The sequence below is a fragment of the Hyaena hyaena genome, unplaced genomic scaffold (assembly GCF_003009895.1).
Source record: "Hyaena hyaena isolate Hyena2069 unplaced genomic scaffold, ASM300989v1 scaffold_1286, whole genome shotgun sequence".
NCBI lineage: Eukaryota > Metazoa > Chordata > Mammalia > Carnivora > Hyaenidae > Hyaena > Hyaena hyaena.
The window spans coordinates 324,848-346,178 of NW_024081915.1; the positions used below are offsets into that span (position 1 = coordinate 324,848).

General features: G+C 46.7%; 1 protein-coding gene across 1 annotated transcript in view; it reads left to right on the forward strand.

The window, feature by feature from the left end:
* Positions 1–21,331, forward strand: part of VPS41 (VPS41 subunit of HOPS complex) — a 182,315-nt gene that overhangs the window by 100,995 nt on the left and 59,989 nt on the right. Inside the window, exons 8-10 of the mRNA XM_039223138.1 lie at positions 8,346–8,465; positions 9,989–10,135; positions 17,053–17,119. Of these exons, the coding sequence (XP_039079069.1) occupies positions 8,346–8,465; positions 9,989–10,135; positions 17,053–17,119 (334 nt within the window). The remainder of the gene's footprint in view (positions 1–8,345; positions 8,466–9,988; positions 10,136–17,052; positions 17,120–21,331) is intronic.

The following is a 21,331-nucleotide window of genomic DNA, read 5'->3' on the forward strand; positions in this document are numbered from 1 at the left end:
AAGAGAGGACACATAGAGGCTCCTTCACAGACGTGAGTCTGCTCTCAGACCATCAGCTCTGCCACGTGCATGGAGGCTGCCAGGACAGACCAGCGTGCTCTGTTAAAGCCAAGTTCATTTGACTTTGTTTCTTCTGCTAATGGTGTTCCTGATCTTTGGTTTTTTTCTCTCCCCATTTTCCTTACTTCTAATCAAGTGAAGTGCTTGTTCAAATCCGTGAATCTGTGTGTTTAGGTGACTTTTTCTATTACTCATGACTTGGCAGGTTTCTTTTTCTTTTTCATGTCTGCACCATGCAGAGCTCTCCCTCCGTCCGTCTGTGATTGAGAATATGCACAGTTAAAATCAGAGGCCGTTGTGCATCATGCAGACCATTAATTCAAGTTTAATGACCCAGTGGATGACTTTTGTGTTTCCTCTGCCCCTAACTGGGTCCAACCTTGAACCCAGTCCTTAGACAGCTGCAAACTGAAATAGAGACCCCAGGTTTCTGGCATGAACCACCAGCTCTGTGAAGTCTGTGGGACCCATAATGGAAGATTTAAGTGGTAACATTATTTAAAAATCCTTTGTTCACTTTTAAAATCATACTTGCAGCTATGCGTTTGCATAGGCAGAAACTGCAGATTGTGGGAGCCGACCTCACAGACTGGCCACAGTTGATTGCTAAACCCATAGAGTTGGGGAGGTGGATACACAGATCCATATCTGTCTGTTATCACCAGTTTTTTAATAGAAAGGAAACTGCTTCTAAGTGGCACCTCAGTGTTTACCTTCTTTTGTTCTCATTGAACGTGTAGCTTGGAGTTCTTGGTCACTAAATGGAAGGTTACTTTAAATCAATACGGTGTTTCTTAAATTTCAGAACATTGTTCTGTCTGCATACTTTTCACAGGATTGGTGAACTTCATGGGGCTTGCCCAGAACTTGTGTTGCATCAGCATGGTATTTGCTCAGACCTTGCTTGGAAGCAAGCGGTCCGTCAAGCAAGCTCTGGAAATCTGTCTGTGTCCTGATACTTTCTGTGGTAGCAGTTTTGGGTCCATATTTATCCTCTTTTAAACATGTTAAATTACCTCTAGGGGACAGAGATTGAGGGATTATAACTCATCCAGAAAATAACTACTGAACTTAAGCAATCCTATATTCGGGAAATTCTCCTTTTTCTTTCCTCCATCCTTTATATTCTTTCTCGATGGTGTTGGGGAAAGCCGTGTGTTTTAAACTTTGGTCAGGAGCCAAAGCCGGAAGGAAGACAAAGACACTGTCTGCTCCTCTCTCCTTGGTCTCTCCTGCCTCCACCCAGATCCAAGACTCCTCTCTTGTTTCAGCAGCCAAACACCACCCCAGCTCTTCCCTGTGCTCACTAATTTTTTCTCACTTGCTTTCTTGAATTACGGGAAAAAATTTTTTTTCCTAACATTTATTTATTTCAGAGAGAGAGACAGACAGACAGAGCCTGAGCAGGGGAGGGACAGAGAGAGAGGGAGACAGAATCCGAAGCAGCTCCGGGCTCTGAGCTGTCAGCACAGAGCCCGACGCGGGGCTCAGCCTCACGAACCGTGAGATCGTGACCCGAGCCGAAGTCGGACGCCCAACCGACGGAGCCACCCGGGCGCCTCGCTTTCTTGAGTTAGGATTTCCTTCCTAATCCTTTCCAACTTTGGATTTTTAAATCCCCCTGTGACCAGTCCCGGCCATCATCATGCCCCCTTGTCTGTTTTTACGGAGACGGCCTTATTTGGCCCGTCCTGAGTGTGCTGAGTTTTCCTTTTGGTTCCTTCTTTCTCAGTTTTGTTATCTCGAGCTCCAGCGTCTCCTGTGATCGGCATTTTCTCTCTATGGGGTGTGTTGTCTCCAAGCGCTTCCTCAGTGTTTCCTGCAGGAACCCACCTGCCTCCCGGACTTGCCGGTGGGCTTCCCCCCACTGCCCACTCTTCCCTGCACCGTCGCTGCCTCCGAGTAAGCAGCGCGGCTGGCGTTGAGGAAGCCTGAAGAGTCCAGTGATTCATATACTTGAAAGATCACAAGATGATTAAAAAGGGGCCAGTCCTACTCCCTCTCCTCCATCAGGGAAGAGTGGGCGATGGCTAATGACGGGTGTCATGTGGCCAGAACAGGCGGCTCTATTACAGCCCGGTAGGCATCCCGCCCCGTGCGGGGGAGACTCTGGGGTGTACGTCCTTACCTCTCCGCAGTGTAGCAAAGCACCAGATAGATTATCGGCACAAAACGTAGGAGAATAAAGTATATTGCCGAGGATGTGAGGGCTCCTATTGAAATATAAGCACCAAGAGTGCTGACTGCCAGAATGTGGATTTATGGGAAATAAAGCCCTAAAATACTTTCTCCAACAAAAAATAGACCTCATGGAAACAGTTTTTCCTCCCGATGTACTTAGCTCCCATTGAGCTCAAATTGCTCTCAGTATTGTGATAATGACAATTCAATATTATGGGATGCGGAAGATGAACCAGATAAATTAACCAGCTGCTTTTAAAGGTAGTACACTCGATGACTCACCCTCTAAAATGCTTTGTAGAACATTCGTGCTCCGTAGGTCTCTAGGCAGTTTTATGACTAGAAGAAAGAAATGGATTTTATTAAATGTCAGTGAAATACAGGCAGATAGTTTTGCTGTAGGTAAATTAGTGTGGAATGTCTGTAAGAAAAGCAGCTTATCTTTTCTTAAATCACCGCAGCAGAACTTTCCGTGGCATTTCTGCCGGGCAGTGTGTTTCTTCTTGAAATGCCCATAGATGAGGATCATAAAAGCAGGTGGAGAGTGGATTGTGTGGTCCTTTTCCCTCGTGTGTGAAGCCATGTGCCTGACAGGATCCAAATCGAATCCCCCGTGTGCCGCCTGCTTGTGCCGCCAGCTCCGCAGGGTGGCCCCGGGGGTGCCGGGCCAGTTACTAGCCGACATTGAAGGCTTTGTGCCGCGTGTGGATTGGAAATGAGGATGCGTGAGTGAGGAGGAGAGTCGGGTGGAGACGGGGGCAGGAGTAAGAGCTTCAAGGAGCAGGGGAGGTGGCTCAGAGGACAGGAGCGGGCCAGGGCTGCGCGGCCAGGAGGCGAGGGCGTGGCGGTGGCGGGGAGAGCCCAGGGGGGCGGGGCACGTTTCAGGTCATCACCGTCCGCCCAGGGAGAAGCCAGGCCCAGGCGCACGTACAGGAATTGCAGGCAGCTGAACGGAAGAGGAAGACTGACCTTAAAAGTACTTTCCAGTGGTGCTTGGGTGGCCCCGTCCGTGAGCGTGTGACTTGATTTCGGCTCCGGTCACGACACCAGGGTCATGGGATGGAGCCCTGCGTCAGGCTCTGTGTTGAACGTGGAGCCTGCTCGGGATTCTCATTCTCTCTCTCTCTCTCTCTCTCTCTCTCTCTCTCTCTCTCATTCTATCTTCTGGCATCAAACAAAGGGAACAGGACCAACGTTCCAGGTGCGGGACACGGAGCCGGGATAACCGAGCCCTTTCTCCAGGGACGTGATTGTGCCAACTGGGGCTGTCTTCATCGCGTGTCAGTCAGTCACAGGGCTCTTTCCTTTAGGCTTTCGAGGTTAGGACAGAAGCCAGTGTGCTCAAAATGGCTTAGGGACATCACTAACGGTGGGCTGGGTGACTGGCGGGTTTGGGGGTGACGGAGTTCCTCCTGCGGCAGACATGTCGTGCACATCGACCAGCAAGGCGGGCAGGCAGCCTGCGGGGCCCGGGAAGCCCTCGGTATCGAACGCTTCCGGCGCCCTGTGCGTTAGCCCAGCGCCCGGGGCCGCTCTCCCTGCTGCGCTTGCCGCGTGCTGGGGAGATGGAAAGCGACTGTGTGAGTCCCAGCGGGCAACACACAGCATGGTGTTCGTGATCCCGCGGCAGAGCCAGCCTGACCCTAAAATGTGTACAGAACCAAGAAATGAGGGGGTTAGGAAAGAATCCTGGAGGGACGCCTGGGTGGCTCAGTCGGTTAAGCGTCCGACTCCACGTTTCGGCTCAGGTCACCATCTCAACGGTTTCGTGAGTTCGAGACCCGCATCCGGCTCTGTGCTGGCCGTGCGGAGCCTGCTTGGGATCCGCTCTTTCTCTCTCACTCTCTCTCACTCTCTTTCCCCTTCCCTGCTCACACTGTCTCTGGCTCTTTCAAAATAAATAAATAAACTTAAAAAAAGTCCTAAATGATGATCTTTCCTAATAAATAAGGCTGTTTGTTTATAGATCATTTTTTTAATCCACAAAATAGAAATTGATTGAAACTGAGCTTTTGAGAAACATCAGAAAATAACACGAATCGTGTCTAAAACTGTGATGTAAATGAGTTCAAATGTGTTTCCTTTACAGGAGGTAGTACCTTAGCCTCTCGCCCCCCTCTCCCCGCCCAACCTTTGTTTTGTTTGTTTTTGAACCCTCATCAGTTAGCACAGACGTGTGCCGTCTGTACTGTGAACATCTCATTAGAGAAGAGCCTCTCTGATCCCAGGTCAGAGCAGGGTACTCAAGGTGTATTGTGATAAACTCGGGAAGCTCAGGCTCAACCCGGAGACCGGCTGGATTGGGAACCCCTCCCTCCTTTCCTTCCTGCCCTCTGCTGGAGGTTTGCCTCGGAGCCGGAGCAGGAGGCAAAGGCAGGCCGGGTCCGCAGGCCTCAGCTACTGCCCTGCCCGACGCCGGAACACCCCCACCACACCGGAAGGGCTCAGCCGGAGTGAGTTTGGGTCTTGGTGGAAATTGCAACAAGACCTCGTTACCAATTTCCTCAAGCTAATGCTTCATTTAAAAAGTGGGTACGGTTTACGTGAATTAATTCTAGTACATACTCAGTATGACTCCAACGCCCCTTCCTTCTCTGAGTTTCAGGGAATTTGTTGAGACTGTTTTGTTTCAACTGTTACCTTAGACTATCCTGATTACCACAACGGGACAATGGGTTCCATCCCCATAAGTATTAACATAAAAGTAATTCACATGTTCTATGCAGCATAATAAAAATATTATAAATCTCCTGTCACCTATTTCTGGAACTAATTAGGATTACTTTGTAACCTATCCTTCAGATTTTTATATATGGATACACTTTCGTGTTTTACTTAAGGGTCATCATATTTAATACTGTTTTGCAATCTGCTTTTTGGTTTAATGGGCCCCGAACATCCTTTTATATTTGTAAACGTACATCTGTAAAATCATTTAAGACCAGATGCATACCTTTTGGGGACCTAGCTCTATCACATTCTACCCCAGCATTTCCCAGTTGTGAGTACATTATAGCTGTTAGGAATAAGTTGACATACTTTTTTTTTTTTTTTTTTTTTTTTTAAATTTCTGAGAGAGAGAGAGAGAGCGTGAGCAGGACAGGGTCAGAGAGAGAGGGAGACACAGAATCCAAAGCAGGCCCCAGGCTCCAAGCTGTCAGCACAGAGCCCGACATGGGGCTCGACCCCACAAACCGTGAGATCATGACCTGAGCCAAAGTTGGACACTTAACCGACTGAGCCCCCCAGGCGCCCCACTTCTTTATTCACTTGTCTGATCACTTTTTAGCAGAAATTTCTAGCCATGGACTTCCTGGGGTCATTTTTAAGCTCCCAGTGCTAAGGAATCTTCCAGAAAAGAGGTGAGATCACCACACGGTAGTTTGAGGCCGCCCTGTTCCCTGCACGTGTGTGCACACCCCCTCCCCCCAGGGTCTGATCTCCTCGTTCTGATTCCCCTCTGTCCATTCTTCCTTTTCTTCTTACTTCGTCTGTCAGTTCTAGGACCATCGCTATATGGTTTTGAGTGCAAATTTTATGAAAACATCCATTCTCTCGCCCACAAGTTGCTCAATTAAAAAAAAAAATTCCTATTATTCTCACATATCTTCAAATGAATCGATAGCATTTTGGAAGTTCTAGAAATCATGCCTTTAGAGGTTTCTTTGTGCTTCCATGAAAATCACAAATTAACCAGTAAGACTTAATCCCTCCGGTGAGGATCCTGAGTCTTCTTACCCGGGAACATAATGTACCTTTACATTTAGGTACCTTCTGCTATTACATTGGCTGATAAAGTATTTCTGCTTTTGTCGTCGATCTAGCACGTGCATGTCTGTTTTTGCTCATGACTCACTTTTAGAGCTGTGCACTTTCCCTGGCTTACAACTTTGACCACATCCCCTAAAGTGCAGATTCACAGCACAGTAGTAATATACTCGTTTGCAAAGTGCCCTGGTCGCCGTTTGATTTCCTCCCTTACTCGGGGGTGGGCTTTTTTTTAAAATGAATTAAATCCTGGCCTTCACTGGGCTTTTATATCTGTCATAGTTTATAGAAATGTCAGTTTAAGATTTGGGGCATATTTAATTTTCCTCACACAGGTGCAGATTGGCCCCACTTCATGCTGTGTCGGTCACTTGTGGGTGGGATTGGAGGGAGAGCATTCCAATGCCGTCTGCACCCCACATCCCTCCTTGTCATCCAGCCAGCCGTTCCTTCCAGCAGGTGGTTATGGGGTGCTCCCCGGGCCCAGCCCACTGCCTAAAATCCCCTCCGAGTCAGGCCACGGACGGAAGATAAGTACTGTGATCTCAATTCCTCGTGTTTAATATAATCGTTTGTAGCTACCTGTGTTTAGTGGACCATGTAGCAGGAGCTATATTGTCAGGCTTTCTTCTTCTCTCTCAGATTTCAGACTCCCCCCGTCACAAAATCCTGAACACCATCAGCGAGTTCCTCGGCTCTGTTGTTTGCATCATGGCCGAGGAAGAGGCACGATCACAGAGGACAGACCTCAGGGTCTTTATCTGCGAGCAGGGAGGCATGGCCGTGGGGATTGCTTACTTAGATCATAGACTGGGAGAGGATGAGATGGGCTAGAAGATCTTCAAGAGCGTAGAGGAAGATATCCTTTATCTAGCAGGAAGATTGGACCCCATGTGGTCAGTAAGAGCCCTGCCTCCAGTCTCCACTGTGGACCGTGCGAGGCCACCTATTTTTGCCTGGATAATAGAGAACTTCAGGCATTTATATCATTTTTAAACTGACCATTCTTGGCGTGTTTATGAAGATGGACACTTAATTTTAAGGTTTTGGGGTGTGTGTACGTGTCTGTGTGCCTCTTCTGAATATAGGAGCCTAACCATTGAGAAAGGTATATAAGAAATACAGATGAAATGTGAATTTATTCTCTTTCTCCTGTTACCTATTTTTCCCCTTTGCTGGGGGTGGGAAGGGACACAGAATATACTTAGGTAAACGGAAAGTTACTCGAAAGACAGGAATTTTTAAACTTCTGTGATAGAATCTGTCGTTCCTTTTAAAAGGTAAACATCTATTTCAGGATTACATGTCTGAAGTTATATATTGTAAGTCATGTATTATGTAAATTTTATATTATGTTGTGTAAATGTCTGAAGGGATTTAAATTGGATGGATCAAGAAAAAAGTATTGTATCCTTAGTAATGCGTGAATTACTAGAACTATGTCTTCACCAAGCTTAGAGGTTTTAACCAGTTATATTTGGTGATAAAATTTATCCAGTACATTTTTTTTTTAAAGATTTTATTTTTAAGCAGTCTCTATACCCAATGTGGGGCTCGAACTTAGAACCCTGAGATTAAGAGTCGCATACTCCACTGACTGAGCCAGCCAGGCGCTTCCCACCCCCACCCAGTAGATTTGTTTTTAATATTATTATTATAGATTCTTCCCTTTAAAGTAAAGACCCTGGTTAACTATGACCTTTTTAAAGAAGTTTAATCCTAAAGCAAGTTTGTCTTATTTTATAATGTGAATTGCTGTTCAAACATCATTGTTAAATTCTTTTTCTTGGGTTAAATGAAAAACGGGCTGCTTCTCACGATTGCAGTTCAAGCCATGACTAATATCTTACTTCCAAGGAAAAAATTATGAGGTTTTGGTTTCCCAAGTTACAAAATAATTTCTGGGCAATATTTAAAGAACTTTCTGTGACACAAATCTTTTGACTGACTGGGGTTTTTCTCCATGAATTTTGGTATTTTGGTGCCATCTAGTGGTGTGATTTCGTAGTAAGTTCAACGTTCAGTGGACAGGCAAAACAAACAAAAAGCCAGTAAAGAAATTTTGTGTATGTTTCTCGGTTTTTTCTTTTTCTTTTTTTTAAATGTGTAAGAGAGAGAGTGGGAGACAGCATGAGCAGAGGAAGGGAAGAGAGAGAAGGAGACACACAGTCTGAAGTAGGGTCCAGACTCCGAACTATCAGCAGAATTGGACGCGGGGCTCAAACCCATGAGCCATGAGATCATGACCTGAGCCAAAGTTGGACACATAACCGACTGAGCCACCCAGGCCCCCAGTATGCTTCTTGGTTTCTAAAAATCTGTTTTTGTATTTGTAGTTGCTGCTGTTTGAACGTTCTTGGATGAGCAGATGGAAGTCTTGTGTTCTGCACGAAGGGGAAGGGAACATAAGGAGCGTGAAGTGGAGAGGCCATCTGATCGCTTGGGCCAATAACATGGTAAAAGCACACCTTCATCTTCCGAATCCGTCTTCAAAGCCAAAAGAGTAGCCACCTGGGGAGGGCTGTGACCAAGATAAAAGATGCCACTGGCTGCCGTGATCTTTTCTAAGACCTACAAATGGCAGCTGCTATCCTACCCGGAAGGCTAAGAGATTAGATTGCTCTTGGCTTTCATAATAGAGTAATTCTCCACATATTCTGGACTTTGCTTTGGAATAAGAAACCCAAGGCATGGAGACTAGCCACGAAAATGAAAAGGCATCTTAATAATTGAAGGGCTGCGTTGGGAATGCGGTGTTGAAAACACCAGGTGCCTATTAGCCCGGGGCAGGTGAGAGGCGCTATGGAACAAGTGCAGATACCGCTGATTTCACTTCCTTCCAGTATAATCACAGGCAGAAATCACGCCTGCTTTTACAAAGTAGATTGTAATTTCTGGCGTCGCCCCATTTAAAGTTTACTCCCTATGAGTTAGGGCGAGTAGAAAGTTTAAAGACTAGCTTTTGACATCCAGCCTGTCTTTTGGAAGTTCAGGGTTTAACTCAACAAATTGGTTCTATTCCATTTTATTTATTTATTTTTCATATTTACTGCTTTATTTTGCTAGTTGGAGAATTTTAATTTTGAGGACCAAAGTAGCGTGGACAAGTTTAACTAAATTTCATGCATTAATACAACAAATTCATTTAGCTGCAACTCTGTAATTGGCACTGATGTATGTTCTTCAGTGATCAAAGGGTTCTGTTCCGTTTTAAGTGGTTGAATTCTCCCAGAACCTACTTTGCTAGTCAGGACTTTCTGAAATTTCTCCCGAGTCATAGCAAAGGTTAAACAAACCTGTTTATTTTATTTTATTTTTTTTCATATTTGTTTATTTTGAGAGAGCTAGAACATGAGCAGTGGAGGGGCAGTGAGAGTGGGGGAGCGAGAATCCCAAGTAGGCTCTGTGATGGTGGCACAGAGCCAGATATGGGGCTCGATCACACAAACCATGAGATCATGACCTGAGCCCAAATCAAGAGTCAGACGCTTAATTGAACCACCCAGGTGCCCCTCGGTTTATTTGTAGTTAGTTAGCTGCTTGCTTGATGTTTCCGTCTGAGTGCTTTAAAATGTCAGGTACACATTTCCTTACGCATAGTGGTTTTTCAGATTCAAAGCTTTTCTAAAACACAACCTCCGTTTTTGTGGCAGAACACTACAATTAGAAATGTTACTTGTCATCCTGGAAATGCAACGCTTGATACCTGGACGTCTCACACTTGCGTTGTGTTTGAGCCACGGAAGCCATCTGCTGATAAAATCTCTTTGGTCCAGAAAGGAGGGTAGAGGTTTCCTTATGCTGTGGGCTCTCACGGGGTGTGTGTGGCCCCGGAGCGTGGCTCCCAGTCGTGCTCAGGAAACGCTGTCGGTGTTTTGCGGTGCTGGTTACGGGTGGCGTGTAGCAGCGGCTGTTACTAAATTTTCCTTACCTTTCCTTCTCCCGAGCGGAGGACACCTAATGCTGTTGTATCTTCCAGGGCGTGAAGATTTTTGACGTCACCTCAAAGCAGAGAATCACCAATGTGCCCCGGGATGATATAAGTCTCCGCCCGGATATGTATCCCTGTAGCCTCTGCTGGAAGGACAGCGTGACGCTGATTATTGGCTGGGGGACTTCAGTCAAGGTGGTTTTGCTTGCCTTTCCTTTTTAGAAAAATTTCTTTAACGTTTATTTATCTTTGAGACACAGAGAAAGACAGAGCATGATCGTGGGTGGGGCAGAGAGAGGGAGACACAGAACCCGAAGCAGGCCCCAGGCTCCGAGCTGTCAGCACAGAGCCCGACACGGGGCTCGAACTCACAAACTGTGAGATCATGACCTGGGCCGAAGTCAGACGCTCAACCGACTGAGCCACCCAGGAGCCCCTTGCCTTTCTAATAAGTTCATGTTGTTACAGATCCACTGAGGGTTGTCCAAAGATACAGGAGTTCTTTCTTTATTTAAAAAACAAAAAAAATTCTTATTGTTTGTTTATTTTTGAAGGTGGGGGGGGAGAGAGAGAGAGAGCTAGCGAGAGCGAACATGAGCAGGGGAGGGACAGAAAGAGAGGGAGACACAGAATCTGAAGCAGGTTCCAGGCTCCAAGCTGTCAGCACAGAGCCTGATGTGGGGCTCGAACCCACGAACTGTGAGATCATGACCTGAGCCAAAGTTGGACACTTAACCAACTGAGCCACCCAGGCGCTCAAAAGAATAGGAGATCTTGAATGGCTTTCTAGAACCAAGATATTTTCCCTTGCTCATTATTGTCCTATGATAATTCATTTAATGCTCAGTTCTTTTCATTTGCATAAATTTGGAGATAAAGTCTGCCTTTTCCATGCCCTGCAAAACAGATGGGGAGTATTTCCTTATTCACATTGGCACCTCCATTTATGACCTTTAAATTTCTCGTTGCCCAGTTGGCCTTAGCTCTTTATGGAACATGTGCATCCGTGTGAAAGAGAAGCAGCCACTCTACAGAAGAGGGCCCGGAGCTCATTCACATTTAGACTTTGCGTACCAGTGGTTGTCTTGTGTTAGATATTTCAGAACCCAAAGTCACTGGCTTCCCTTTAACAATGTATAGCTTAATCTAAACAAAATAAACTAAAAATTAACCAAGGCGAAAATAGTACGAGAAAGTGTGCCAGCAACGGTCTGGCGGCACAGCTCAGGCTTTAGAGTCAGACAGGTGTGGTTTCGGGTCTGCCTTCTCCACGCACTTCCTGTGTGAGCCGAAGTCTTCCTCTGACCGTGTGCTGACTGTGCTCCGGTCGTGAGTGTGGGGGAGGATGAGATGAGGAAGTGCATACAGGGAGCTTAGCGTACGTAGCATCTGACATACCGTAAGTGCTTCCTAAGCCTCGGGTGTCGTTATTGTGCCAGAAAATTCTAGACAAGTCATGAAGGAGACATGGTTATTTAAAATGTACCCTTCTCTGGGGCGCCTGGCTGGGTCAGTCACTTGAACTTCTAACTCTTGATTTTGGCTCGGGTCACGATCTCACGGTTTGTGAGATGAAGCCCTGCATCGGGCTGTGAACTGAGCCGAGCGTGGAGCCCGCTCTCGCTGCCCCTCCCATGCTCGTACATGCATACACACGACCTCTCTCTCATAAACAAAGAATGTACTCTTCTCTGGAAAAGGAAAGCATGAAAACTGTTCACTGAGCGCTTCTTACTACAAAAGCAATCACTGTAAACTTGAGGGAAGGCCCTCCCGGCCTTCACGTCGGTATGATTCAGCTCCTCTTTACTGGTTGGCCCAGGCGTGAGGTGAACATAGCCCGGCTCACATTTAGGAGAGCGGGGAAGTTGTGCGCAGTAGTCTAGGGTAAAAGGAGTGAAAGGTGATTCTCTAGTCTTCCCGCATTGCGTGCTTACGCATCCAGTAAGCTTCTGTTCTTGACCTATTTTAAATTCCTTGAATGGACCAAGTGTCCACAAGTGTCGTGCACACAAGTTGGGAGAGGGGCAGAGAGCGAGGGAGACACAGAACATGAAGCAGGCTCCAGGCTCTGAGCTGTCAGCACAGAGCCTGACGTGGGGCTTGAACCCACGAACCGTGAGATCATGACCTGAGCCGAAGTTGGACGCTTTATCCAACTAAGCCACCCAGGCTCCCCAGTCACAGGCATTCTTTTTAAAAAAAAATTTTTTTTAAACATTTATATATTTTTGAGAGACTGAGAGAGACAGAGCCTGAGCAGGGGGGCACAGAGAGAGAGGAGGAGGCACAGAGTCCGAAGCAGGCCCCAGGCCCTGGGCTGCCAGCACAGAGCCCAACACCGGGTTCAAACCCACGAACCATGAGGTCATAACCCAAGCTGAAGTCACACGCTCAACCGAGCCACCCAGATGCACCCACCCCCCTTCCAGGTATTCTTAAAAACAGAGCACCACCCTAGAAAGAGGGAAGGCAGTGCGAGCGGGCCGGCAGGCCTGGAGTGATGCGCACAGCCACCAGAGGCCGCGGACGCGTGTGGCAGATGGAGTCTCCTCCCCAGCCTCTGCGAAGGGTATGGCCGTGCAGACACCTTGATTCTGGCCCAGTGAAACTGGTTTTAGGCTTCCGGCCTTTAGAAATTTGAAAGGACGCATTTATGTTATTTTAAACCACCAAGTCCATCCTTTAGAGCAGCCAGGGGAGACGAACACACTTCACTACGCCCGGATGACGGTCCAACGTCATTTTTCACACCAAGTGTTTCTTATTATTGGGGATTCCTCCTGGTAACGTTTTGGGCACTTCCTCTCAGTTGAGAGTCCCACTGTGTTCTGCCGAGGGAAGACAAGATAGGACTTCGCCCTTCCTCCAAGAGCAGGCCCGTCGGGGAGGGACGGCCTCACAGCGCGGCAGGGTGCAGTTGGCACTGACCCACCGCTTCATTCATTCACTCGCCCAGCGAACACTTACTGCGTTCCCGCGACGTGCCAGGCAGTGTTCTAGTGCTGCAGATACGTAAGTAGATGAGTTCTCTCCTGGGGAAGATGGACGAGCTAGTGAACGTAGCATGTGGAAGGCGGTAAAATACCAAGGGGAAATGGGGGGTGCTTGGCGGTGCGTGCCATTTAATATAGAGCCATCCAGGGAAGACGTCTGTCATACTGAACATGTCCTTGGGCAGAGATCTGGAGGGAGGAGGCCATGCAGCTGGGGAGGGGGAGCTCAGCAGGGCCAGGAACCGGGGCAAAATCTGTGAGGTAGGAGTGCGATGGGCGTGTCCTTGTGCGACATAAAGAAAGCCATCGTCGCCGGAGTGGATGGAGCAGGTGCGGAGGAGAGGGACAGAGGCGGGTGCACTGTGAAGGGGCGGAGTGTGGAGGGTCTCACCTGCCTCTGTACAATGTTTGGCTTTTAATTTGAGCGAGATGAGAAGCCAGCAGAGGGGGTTGGAGCCATGGAGCTAGTTAAATGGTCAGACTCTGGGTTTGGAAAGGCTCGCTCTGCCCTGCAGAGCCAGACAGCAAAGGGGGCAGTGAAGAGGGGAGACAGGGAGGAGGAGGAGGCCCAGGAACCTCAGTAGAAGTCAGTGCCCCGGATCAGCCTAGCGGAGCCAGTGGGGAACGACTGGATTCTGGATGTGTTTTGAGCGTAGACCCTATACTGTTAACAGGTTGACGCGGGATATAAGGAAAAGAGAAGAGGTCAGCGGTGACCCTTTTAAGCTGTGACACTGGGAAATAAACTCCCTCTTACTGACATGGGAAGGGCTGCCAGCAGAACGCATTTAGACGGCAAGTCAGGAGTAGATTTTGTGTGTCCACTTGAGATGCCCGTTAGATAAGTGGAGGAGACAGTCGGATGATGTAACTAGTGTTCACGGGTGAGAATCAACCTGTCAGAGTAGAGGCTCTTGACATTATCGATCTGCTCTTCTGCAGGACACGAGCTTAGCACGCACTCCTCACCCACGCGAGGCAGGTGCTGGGCTGGGGCCCGGGCCACACACCTGGGGAGGAGAGCCCAGCCTCCGGTACTGCCCTGGTCTCCAGAGCGGCTGTAGCGTGGCCAGGGAAGCAGGCCGGCCTTGGCGTGACTTCGCTTTTCGCTCCAGCCATAGATGCCCCTGCTCTGTGCTTCTCTCCTTCCCCTTCACATTTGACTAAAGTCCGTATTTGTTTATCTTCCCCTACGGCACCATAATCTTCCTAAGAAAAGAGCTCTGTTTTTCAAAACTTTTTCTTTCATTAAAAAAAATACTTTTTTCTTTATTTTGAGCAGGGAAAGGGCAAAGAGAGAATCCCAAGCACGCTCCGTGCTGACAGCGCAGGGCTCCATCCCAGAAACTGAGATCGTGACCTGAGCTAAAATCACTCACTTAACTGTCACTTAACTGACGGAGCCACCTAGGCGCCCCTCTCAAAACTCTTGGTTTTTTGTTTTGTTTTGTTTTTAAGTTTGTTTTAAACTTAGAGAAAGCTTGAGTGGGGTAGGGACAGAGAGAGGAGGAGAGTATTCCCAGCAGGCTCTGCTCTGTTAGCACAGAGCCTGATGTGGGGGCTCTAACTCACAAATCGTGAGATCAAGAGTTGGACACTTAACCAACCGAGCCACCCAGGCGCCCCTCTCAAAACTCTTAACTGAGGACTGGTGCTCAGTAGTTGCCCAGAGCGCTGGGTAGTATTACTTCCGGGTTACTTTCTGTGATTCTGCTTCAAACCATTTGAGATACTGCTTGTGTACTTTCATTAGCACATTAATCATCAGTGCAGTGTCCGTTTGGCACTGCCGGACGTGCCTGCTAGACATTTGGGTAGTTTCCCTCATAAGTGTGGATGGAATGGCCAACATGTCAGATCAGAAATCCAACAAAAGAAGAAGGAAATCGGGGAATATTGGGGAAGTGGACAGGACTTTGTCCGAGATGGACAGGCAACAAAAAGCAGTCAAGGGAGAATATTTCCAGTCCCTTCCAAGCAAATGCTTCTCCCTCCACAGCAGTGGGTTCAAGTCCTGCCTTAGAGGAAGGACTGTCACGTGGTCACTACACTGCTGCACAGCAGCTTGGAGATGTGTACTCAACAGATAATAGCACACCTTGATGTGTCAGTTCTGCATCTAGGAAATTTATCCCGTGGAAACAAAAGCCCAAGAGTCTTATATCCAAGTATGTGGATCGTGCTGTTACTTGCCTTTGGGTTATGTAGAAGCAAAAATCAAATGTCTAAAAGGGGATTGAGTAAGAGAATTACAGTACACTCAATACAGTGAAATACCATTGAGGTTAAAGAATTGTATTGTGGAAGAATATTTAAATAATACGTCAACTTGTTAAGTTAATAAAAGTAGCTTCCAAAAAAAAGAGGGATTGTTAATGTTTTATCTTTGTACTTGGACAATGAATAATATTTTTGTTTTCTCTTAGGGTTTTTCTGTGTGTTAGAATTTTCTATTTTGTAGCTAAACTTAGGGTAATAGTATTTATTGTGTTCTTTTATAGCTATCTGAAGAAAAAGGAAAAAAAAACCCTGATCCCTGACTAAAGTTGTGTATAATCAGTTTTTAACTTTGGGTTGTCTTACTTCGATGGCAGAACTTATGTAAATTTTTGTTGTCTTATTACAAAAGAGAATGTATTCGTTTCAGAAAAAACAGCAAAGGGGCTCTTGGGTGGCTCAGTTAGATAGGCGTCCAACTCATTGATTTCGGCTCAGGTCATGATCTCACGGTTCACGGGTTTGAGCCCCATGTCGGGCTTCGAGCTGCACTATTAGCTTTGGATTCTCTGTCTGCCTTTCTCACTCTCTGCCATTCAGCCCATTGACTTTCTCTCTCTCTCTCCCTCCCTCTCTCTGCCCCTCCCCAGCTCGCTCACTCGCTCTCTCTCTCTTTCCCCCCTCCCCCTCCCCCTCTCTCAAAAATAAATAAACTTAAAAAAAAAACTGCTACACACACACACATATGTCCAAACTGTATACATAGAATTTACTTTTTAATGATTTAAGTTGATTTCTTTTGAGAGAAAACTCGAGTGGGCGAGGGGCAGAGAGAGAGGATGAAAGAATCCCAAGCAGGCTCCACTCTGTCAGCTCAGAGCCCAACACAGGGCTTGAACATATGAACTGTGAGATCATGACCTGAGCTGAAATCAAGAGTCAGATGCTTAACTGACTGAACCACCCAGGTAGCCCCTACATATAATTTAAAATAGAGGTTGGCAGACTTTCTGTAGAGGGTAGCAAATCCTTTAGACTTTGTGGGCTATATACTGTTTCTCCTTGTGTCTTCCTTCCTTTCTAGCCTTTCAAAATGTAAGAACTATTCTTACAGATCATAAAAAGACAAGTCAAAGACAGGCTGTAGTTTGCCAGTCCTGATTTAAAGTACATAATACATTGATTTTAAAACACTTGGGAAGAAAAAAAAAAAAACCACTTGAGAGAAGAAGAGCATGATGCCACTTAACGCATAGTATGATATAGCAACAGTGAAATAAATGGCTAATATGTCATCAGAAACACAGGCCCTAATCTGAATGTTGCCCAGATTAGTCGTTGGGCAGAGCTTCATTTGGACGATGATAGAAGCAGACCTTGGGGCGCCTGCGTGGCTCAGTCGTTTGACCATCCGACTTCGGCTCAGGGCATGATCCCACAGTTTGTGAGTTTAAGCCCTGCGCTGGGCTCTGTGCTGACAGCTCGGAGCCTGGAACCTGTTTCGGATTCTGTGTCTCCCTCTCTGCCCCTCCCCTGCTCACACTCTGTCTCTCTCTCTCTCAAAAATAAACAAACATTAAAAAAAAAAAAAATTAAAAGAAGTAGCCCCTAAGTAGAGTTGCCGAGAATGAGTCATTGGAAACATTTTAAAACAATGCTAGTTTCCCTTCTTTCTTTGCCCTCAAATAAGACTTTACTGAAGAATAGTGTTGGAGAACGTAAGGAATCATTGCTATATGTCATTGAAATTAATTTCTATCAGTGAAGTCGCTGAGTAGATTGTGTGTTCTCCATCTCCATTGCTACATGGCTAATTTAACAAAAGTATCCTACAGTGATGAAATGTTACAAGGAGTTTTCCATCAAATGAATAAAAGAACCTATGAATTTCTTTTCTAGATCTGCTCAGTGAAGGAGCGGCATGCCAGTGAAATGAGGGACTTGCCAAGTCGCTATGTTGAAATAGGTATGCCTTCCATGAGTATAAAACGTCGGAAGAGAGTCCAATTTATTTAGTAAAGGGAAACCTAAAATCCTGTTCATCCTTGGGGCTCATCCCTTGGTACCTTTGTGAAGTAGGTGGAGAAGCTTTTAAGTTTTGAAACTTTGCTACAGTATTTCTCATACCGTATTTTTTTTTCTATCTGTATGTTTCCCCTTTTTACACGTTACCTGTGTAGTTGGCTTTGAAGCTAAATAACCATAGGTTCAAGTTCTGGTTCTGTGGCTTCCCACCTGGACCTTGGACAGATGTCTACGTGCTTGTGCATTCCCATCTGTAAAACGTGAGAAGGAACCCCTACCCCACGGGGTGTGGCTGAGAATTCAGAGAATCCACGCCCGCGCAGTCATGGCACGGTCCGACACCCCGTCGTGCCCCCATCGCACCCTCACACCCCCTCTTCGTCATCACGGCTCTGGTCCAGGCTGCCGCAGCCTCCTGACTGGTTTGTCTCCTGCTGCTGTGAATTGCGGCAGCCTAGCCTCCCCGCTGCAGCCATATTCAAACCAGGTCCTGTCCTCGCCCTTCAGCCCGTCCCCGTTGCTTGTGGCATAGAGAGGAGACCCCTGGCGGCTGTGTCGGCCCTCACCCCGCGCCTCCAGCTTTCGCTCACAGCAGGCTTCCCTTAGGTCTGTGCACCGCAGCCACGTTGGCCACCTTTCACGCATCTGCGTTCCTCCTTCAGGCCTCTCTAGAAAGCTCCTCTGGCCTGTTTGCGCCTCCGGGACCCTTAATCATTCTTCAGCTCAAGTATTGCTTGAGAAAGCCCAGTGGGAAAGCCCGCTGCACCTTGCTAACTGGGTCAGGCCCTCCCCTTTCTCATGCCTCTTTCACTTGCAGTGATTGTGTGTGTGTTCAGTGCGGGCCTGTCTCTTCCACCAGACTGTAACCTCCCTGAGGGCTCATACTGGGTCTATTTTGGCTCAGTGTTTGTGTCTCAGGAACCAGGCACAGTGTAAGTACTAAGTAATACTATGTACTGAGCAAATCCGTGACTCAGGGAAACAACTATTCAGGAGAAGCAGGAGAAGTATGCCGAAACTGATCCGCAACTACTTCTACGTCTTAGTTTTATGACTTAGTGTAAAAGTTATTCAGACAGAAGGGATGAAAATAGAGTGACTTTAGCCAATCAAATAGCTATAGTGAAAGCTATTTTTGGGTTATTCAGAACCAAGCAGTAGGAGACCAAGTTATGTGGCAAAGCTGTTTGGGCATCTTGGAAGTGGGCTGAAAGGTTCATTTCCCTGTTTGGGTGAGAGGTGGGGAATGTCAGTTTCATCGGTTCTCATAACAAGGTGAAGATGAGATAAGTCATTTGCACACGACTGTATTTCTAAAAGTAGAAAGGTGTGTATTACCTCCATGGCTAATATAGTCATAGCATTTAAATCTGGAGTGTTTTGCACTTGAAGACAGACGTGGCTGTAGGCTGGAAGGGTTTTAACAACTTTTTGACTTTGACAGAGAAATAAATCCACAGTTCAGGTTGCATAGAGTATGGACAATAAGCATATGCAGAATATAATGGTACCAAGAAAAGCCAAGGAACAAGGAGCTAGAGAAAACTGAAAACTACAAGGTCAGGATCATCAATTCACTGTCTCCATCTTCTTTCCCACTTCCCAGCAAAAACCTCTGAACAGCTCAATGCGTAGTGTCCTGAGAGATAAGTACTCCAATATTTTAAATACAGATGAGGGGGTCTGGGGCTGAAATGAGAGCCCTGGGAGTTTTTAAGGGTGGAGGCATTGCCAGGAAGACACCAATGTGACATGGAGGCAATGGTACCTACCTTTGCAGGCAGTTGTGAGGATTAGATGTTAAGTAACATCTTGATCTCAGTGCTTGGCATACAGTAGGCGCTCACTGAATCATGGTGGTGATTATCACTGTGCAGACTTCCTTCCCAGCTCTGTGACTGCTAATAGCTGGCCCAGTGGTGGCCCTGGAGCCCTGGGATCACGTTATTAAAGTAGAGTTCATCTGGACTACAATTTACGTGCAGTAGAGCATGTGTGGATGCTAGCAATATCACATTACTGACGTTTTACTACTATCGTTAGCCGTTAAGTACCATTTTTTCCCCTCTTGAGAGGAAACCTTTAAGAATATAAACCATTTCCACAGCAGGAGGCAAAGTGGTTTAGATAAGAGTCCTTGACGAGGATAAAGGAAAAGAGAAATATTAGGAGGTCTGGATTACAATTTGCTTTGGCCCTGAACAGTGTGAGCCACAGTTCTGAGTAAATGAGGTGAAAATGGCATCGAGGTTAAAGAACTCTCAGTGGCTGTACATTTCTTAGAAGCCAAATGTTTGTACCTCTTCCTTGTAAATCAGAATCTCAACAACAAAAGTTTTTGCTCTTAGAAGGATATTCATTTATTCTTATAAATGAAAAACCATAACGATAATGAAAATTAGTCTTACTGGGCAATCACCAGCCCTTGAAAACATTCTCTCTACGTAAGGCTTTTTGGATGTAATTTCTTTTTCCAAATTACATGGTGGGGTTTTTTCTTAAAGTTTTAATTTATTTATTTTTGAGAGAGAAAGAGACCGTGTGAGCAGGGGAGGGACAGAGAGAGAGAGAGAATCTGAAGCAGGCTCCACACTATCAGCACAGAGCCCGATGCAGGGCTTGAACTCATGAAAACATGAGATCATGACCTGAGCCAAAACCGAGAGTCAGACGCTTAACCGACTGAGCCACCCGGGCACCCCCACGTTACATTGCTAAAAGTAGGTTGTGGTCTAAGCCCGCCATACTTATTTGAACTTGGACCTCTTGCACTATCACAGGACTCCCTCACTGTGTGGCACTGTTCACCAAAGTCTTCCGTGGTCTTTCAGGAATGGCAGTTGGAGAGCTCTTGAGAAATGAAGCCAGTGTTTGTGGGTCATTTTCTGGGTGTCTCTTTCCAGGACATACGACTTGCATGTGAGGAATTCACGATTGACTTCCTAGTCTTCATCTCCTATGGAGGCGTGTTTCAAAAACAAAACAAATCAAGGGAAAAACTAAACGGGAATCTACGTAAAATGACAAGCGAGGAAGAAAGGGAGGAGAGAAAAGGGGCGTGTCTTTCACATTAATTAAGCAGTGGCTGTATCTTCAGCCGACTGCACACCGTGGCTCCTTGAATTTAGCACATTGTTCTGCTTTTAGCCTCTTGATTGGGACGGCAGTGACCTGGAGATAAAAGCTCTGTGCGGTGTAGAGACCAGCGGGAGATAGATGTCTCGGCGAGATGCAAGTGTGTCTCGCCGTCCACCTGTCGCGCTGCTGACCCAGACACGTGGCTTCCATGCGCGTGCTGTGCTTCGCCCCCTGGCTGGGAGTCGGCAGAGATCGGACAGCCCTGTTATTAGGGTGTTTTTGCTTCAGGGTCTAGCTTTAGTTGGTGTTCTGTTATAAATTCAGTCCGGCTCTCTTCTCTCTTCATTCTTCTTTCTGCATTAAATTTCCCCCCTGACATTGTATTACGAAAAAAAAAAAAACATACCACCAAGTGAAGAATACTCACAAAATACTCACAAAAATACTCAGGCGTGTCCTCCACTCTAGGTTCTGCAGTTAAGGTTTTACTGTACTTGCCTTATTTCATGTCTGGCCCTCTGTCCATTCCTCTTCAAAGTAAGGAATCTTTCCCTCTCAGTGCTGGAGACTCAGACGTTTGTTGTCGGGTGTGGCATTGATGAATTTCCTCCATAGTAAGTATGGGTAAGAAATCTGAAGCACCCGATGTAACAAATATATTTCATTTTACAAAGACAACCACCAGGCATGTGCTACATAGAATTTCATTTAACCTTCAGAATAAGTCAGATGAACAGGGGCTGTTAGCCCATTTTATAGGCGAAGAAACTAAGGTTTGGAGGGCTCAGCTGACCTGCTCAAGATTATTACATTCATAAGCAAGAAGACAGCCTTTGAACTCAGGATATGCCGAGTTTCAGAGCTGTTGCTCATAACCCCTGTGCTGCACGCTGTTCCCTGCATCCCCTCTAGCTAGCCCCGGCCTCTGCTGCGGCCAGAGGGACTGACGAGAGCGGTGGAGGCTTGCTGTGGGCGTTCAGATAAAAACCATAGCATAGAAATTCTCCAGAATCCAAACACCCCTCTTAATATGCCAGCGATGGTGTTTGGTCACCCATTCTTCAAATCCCACATG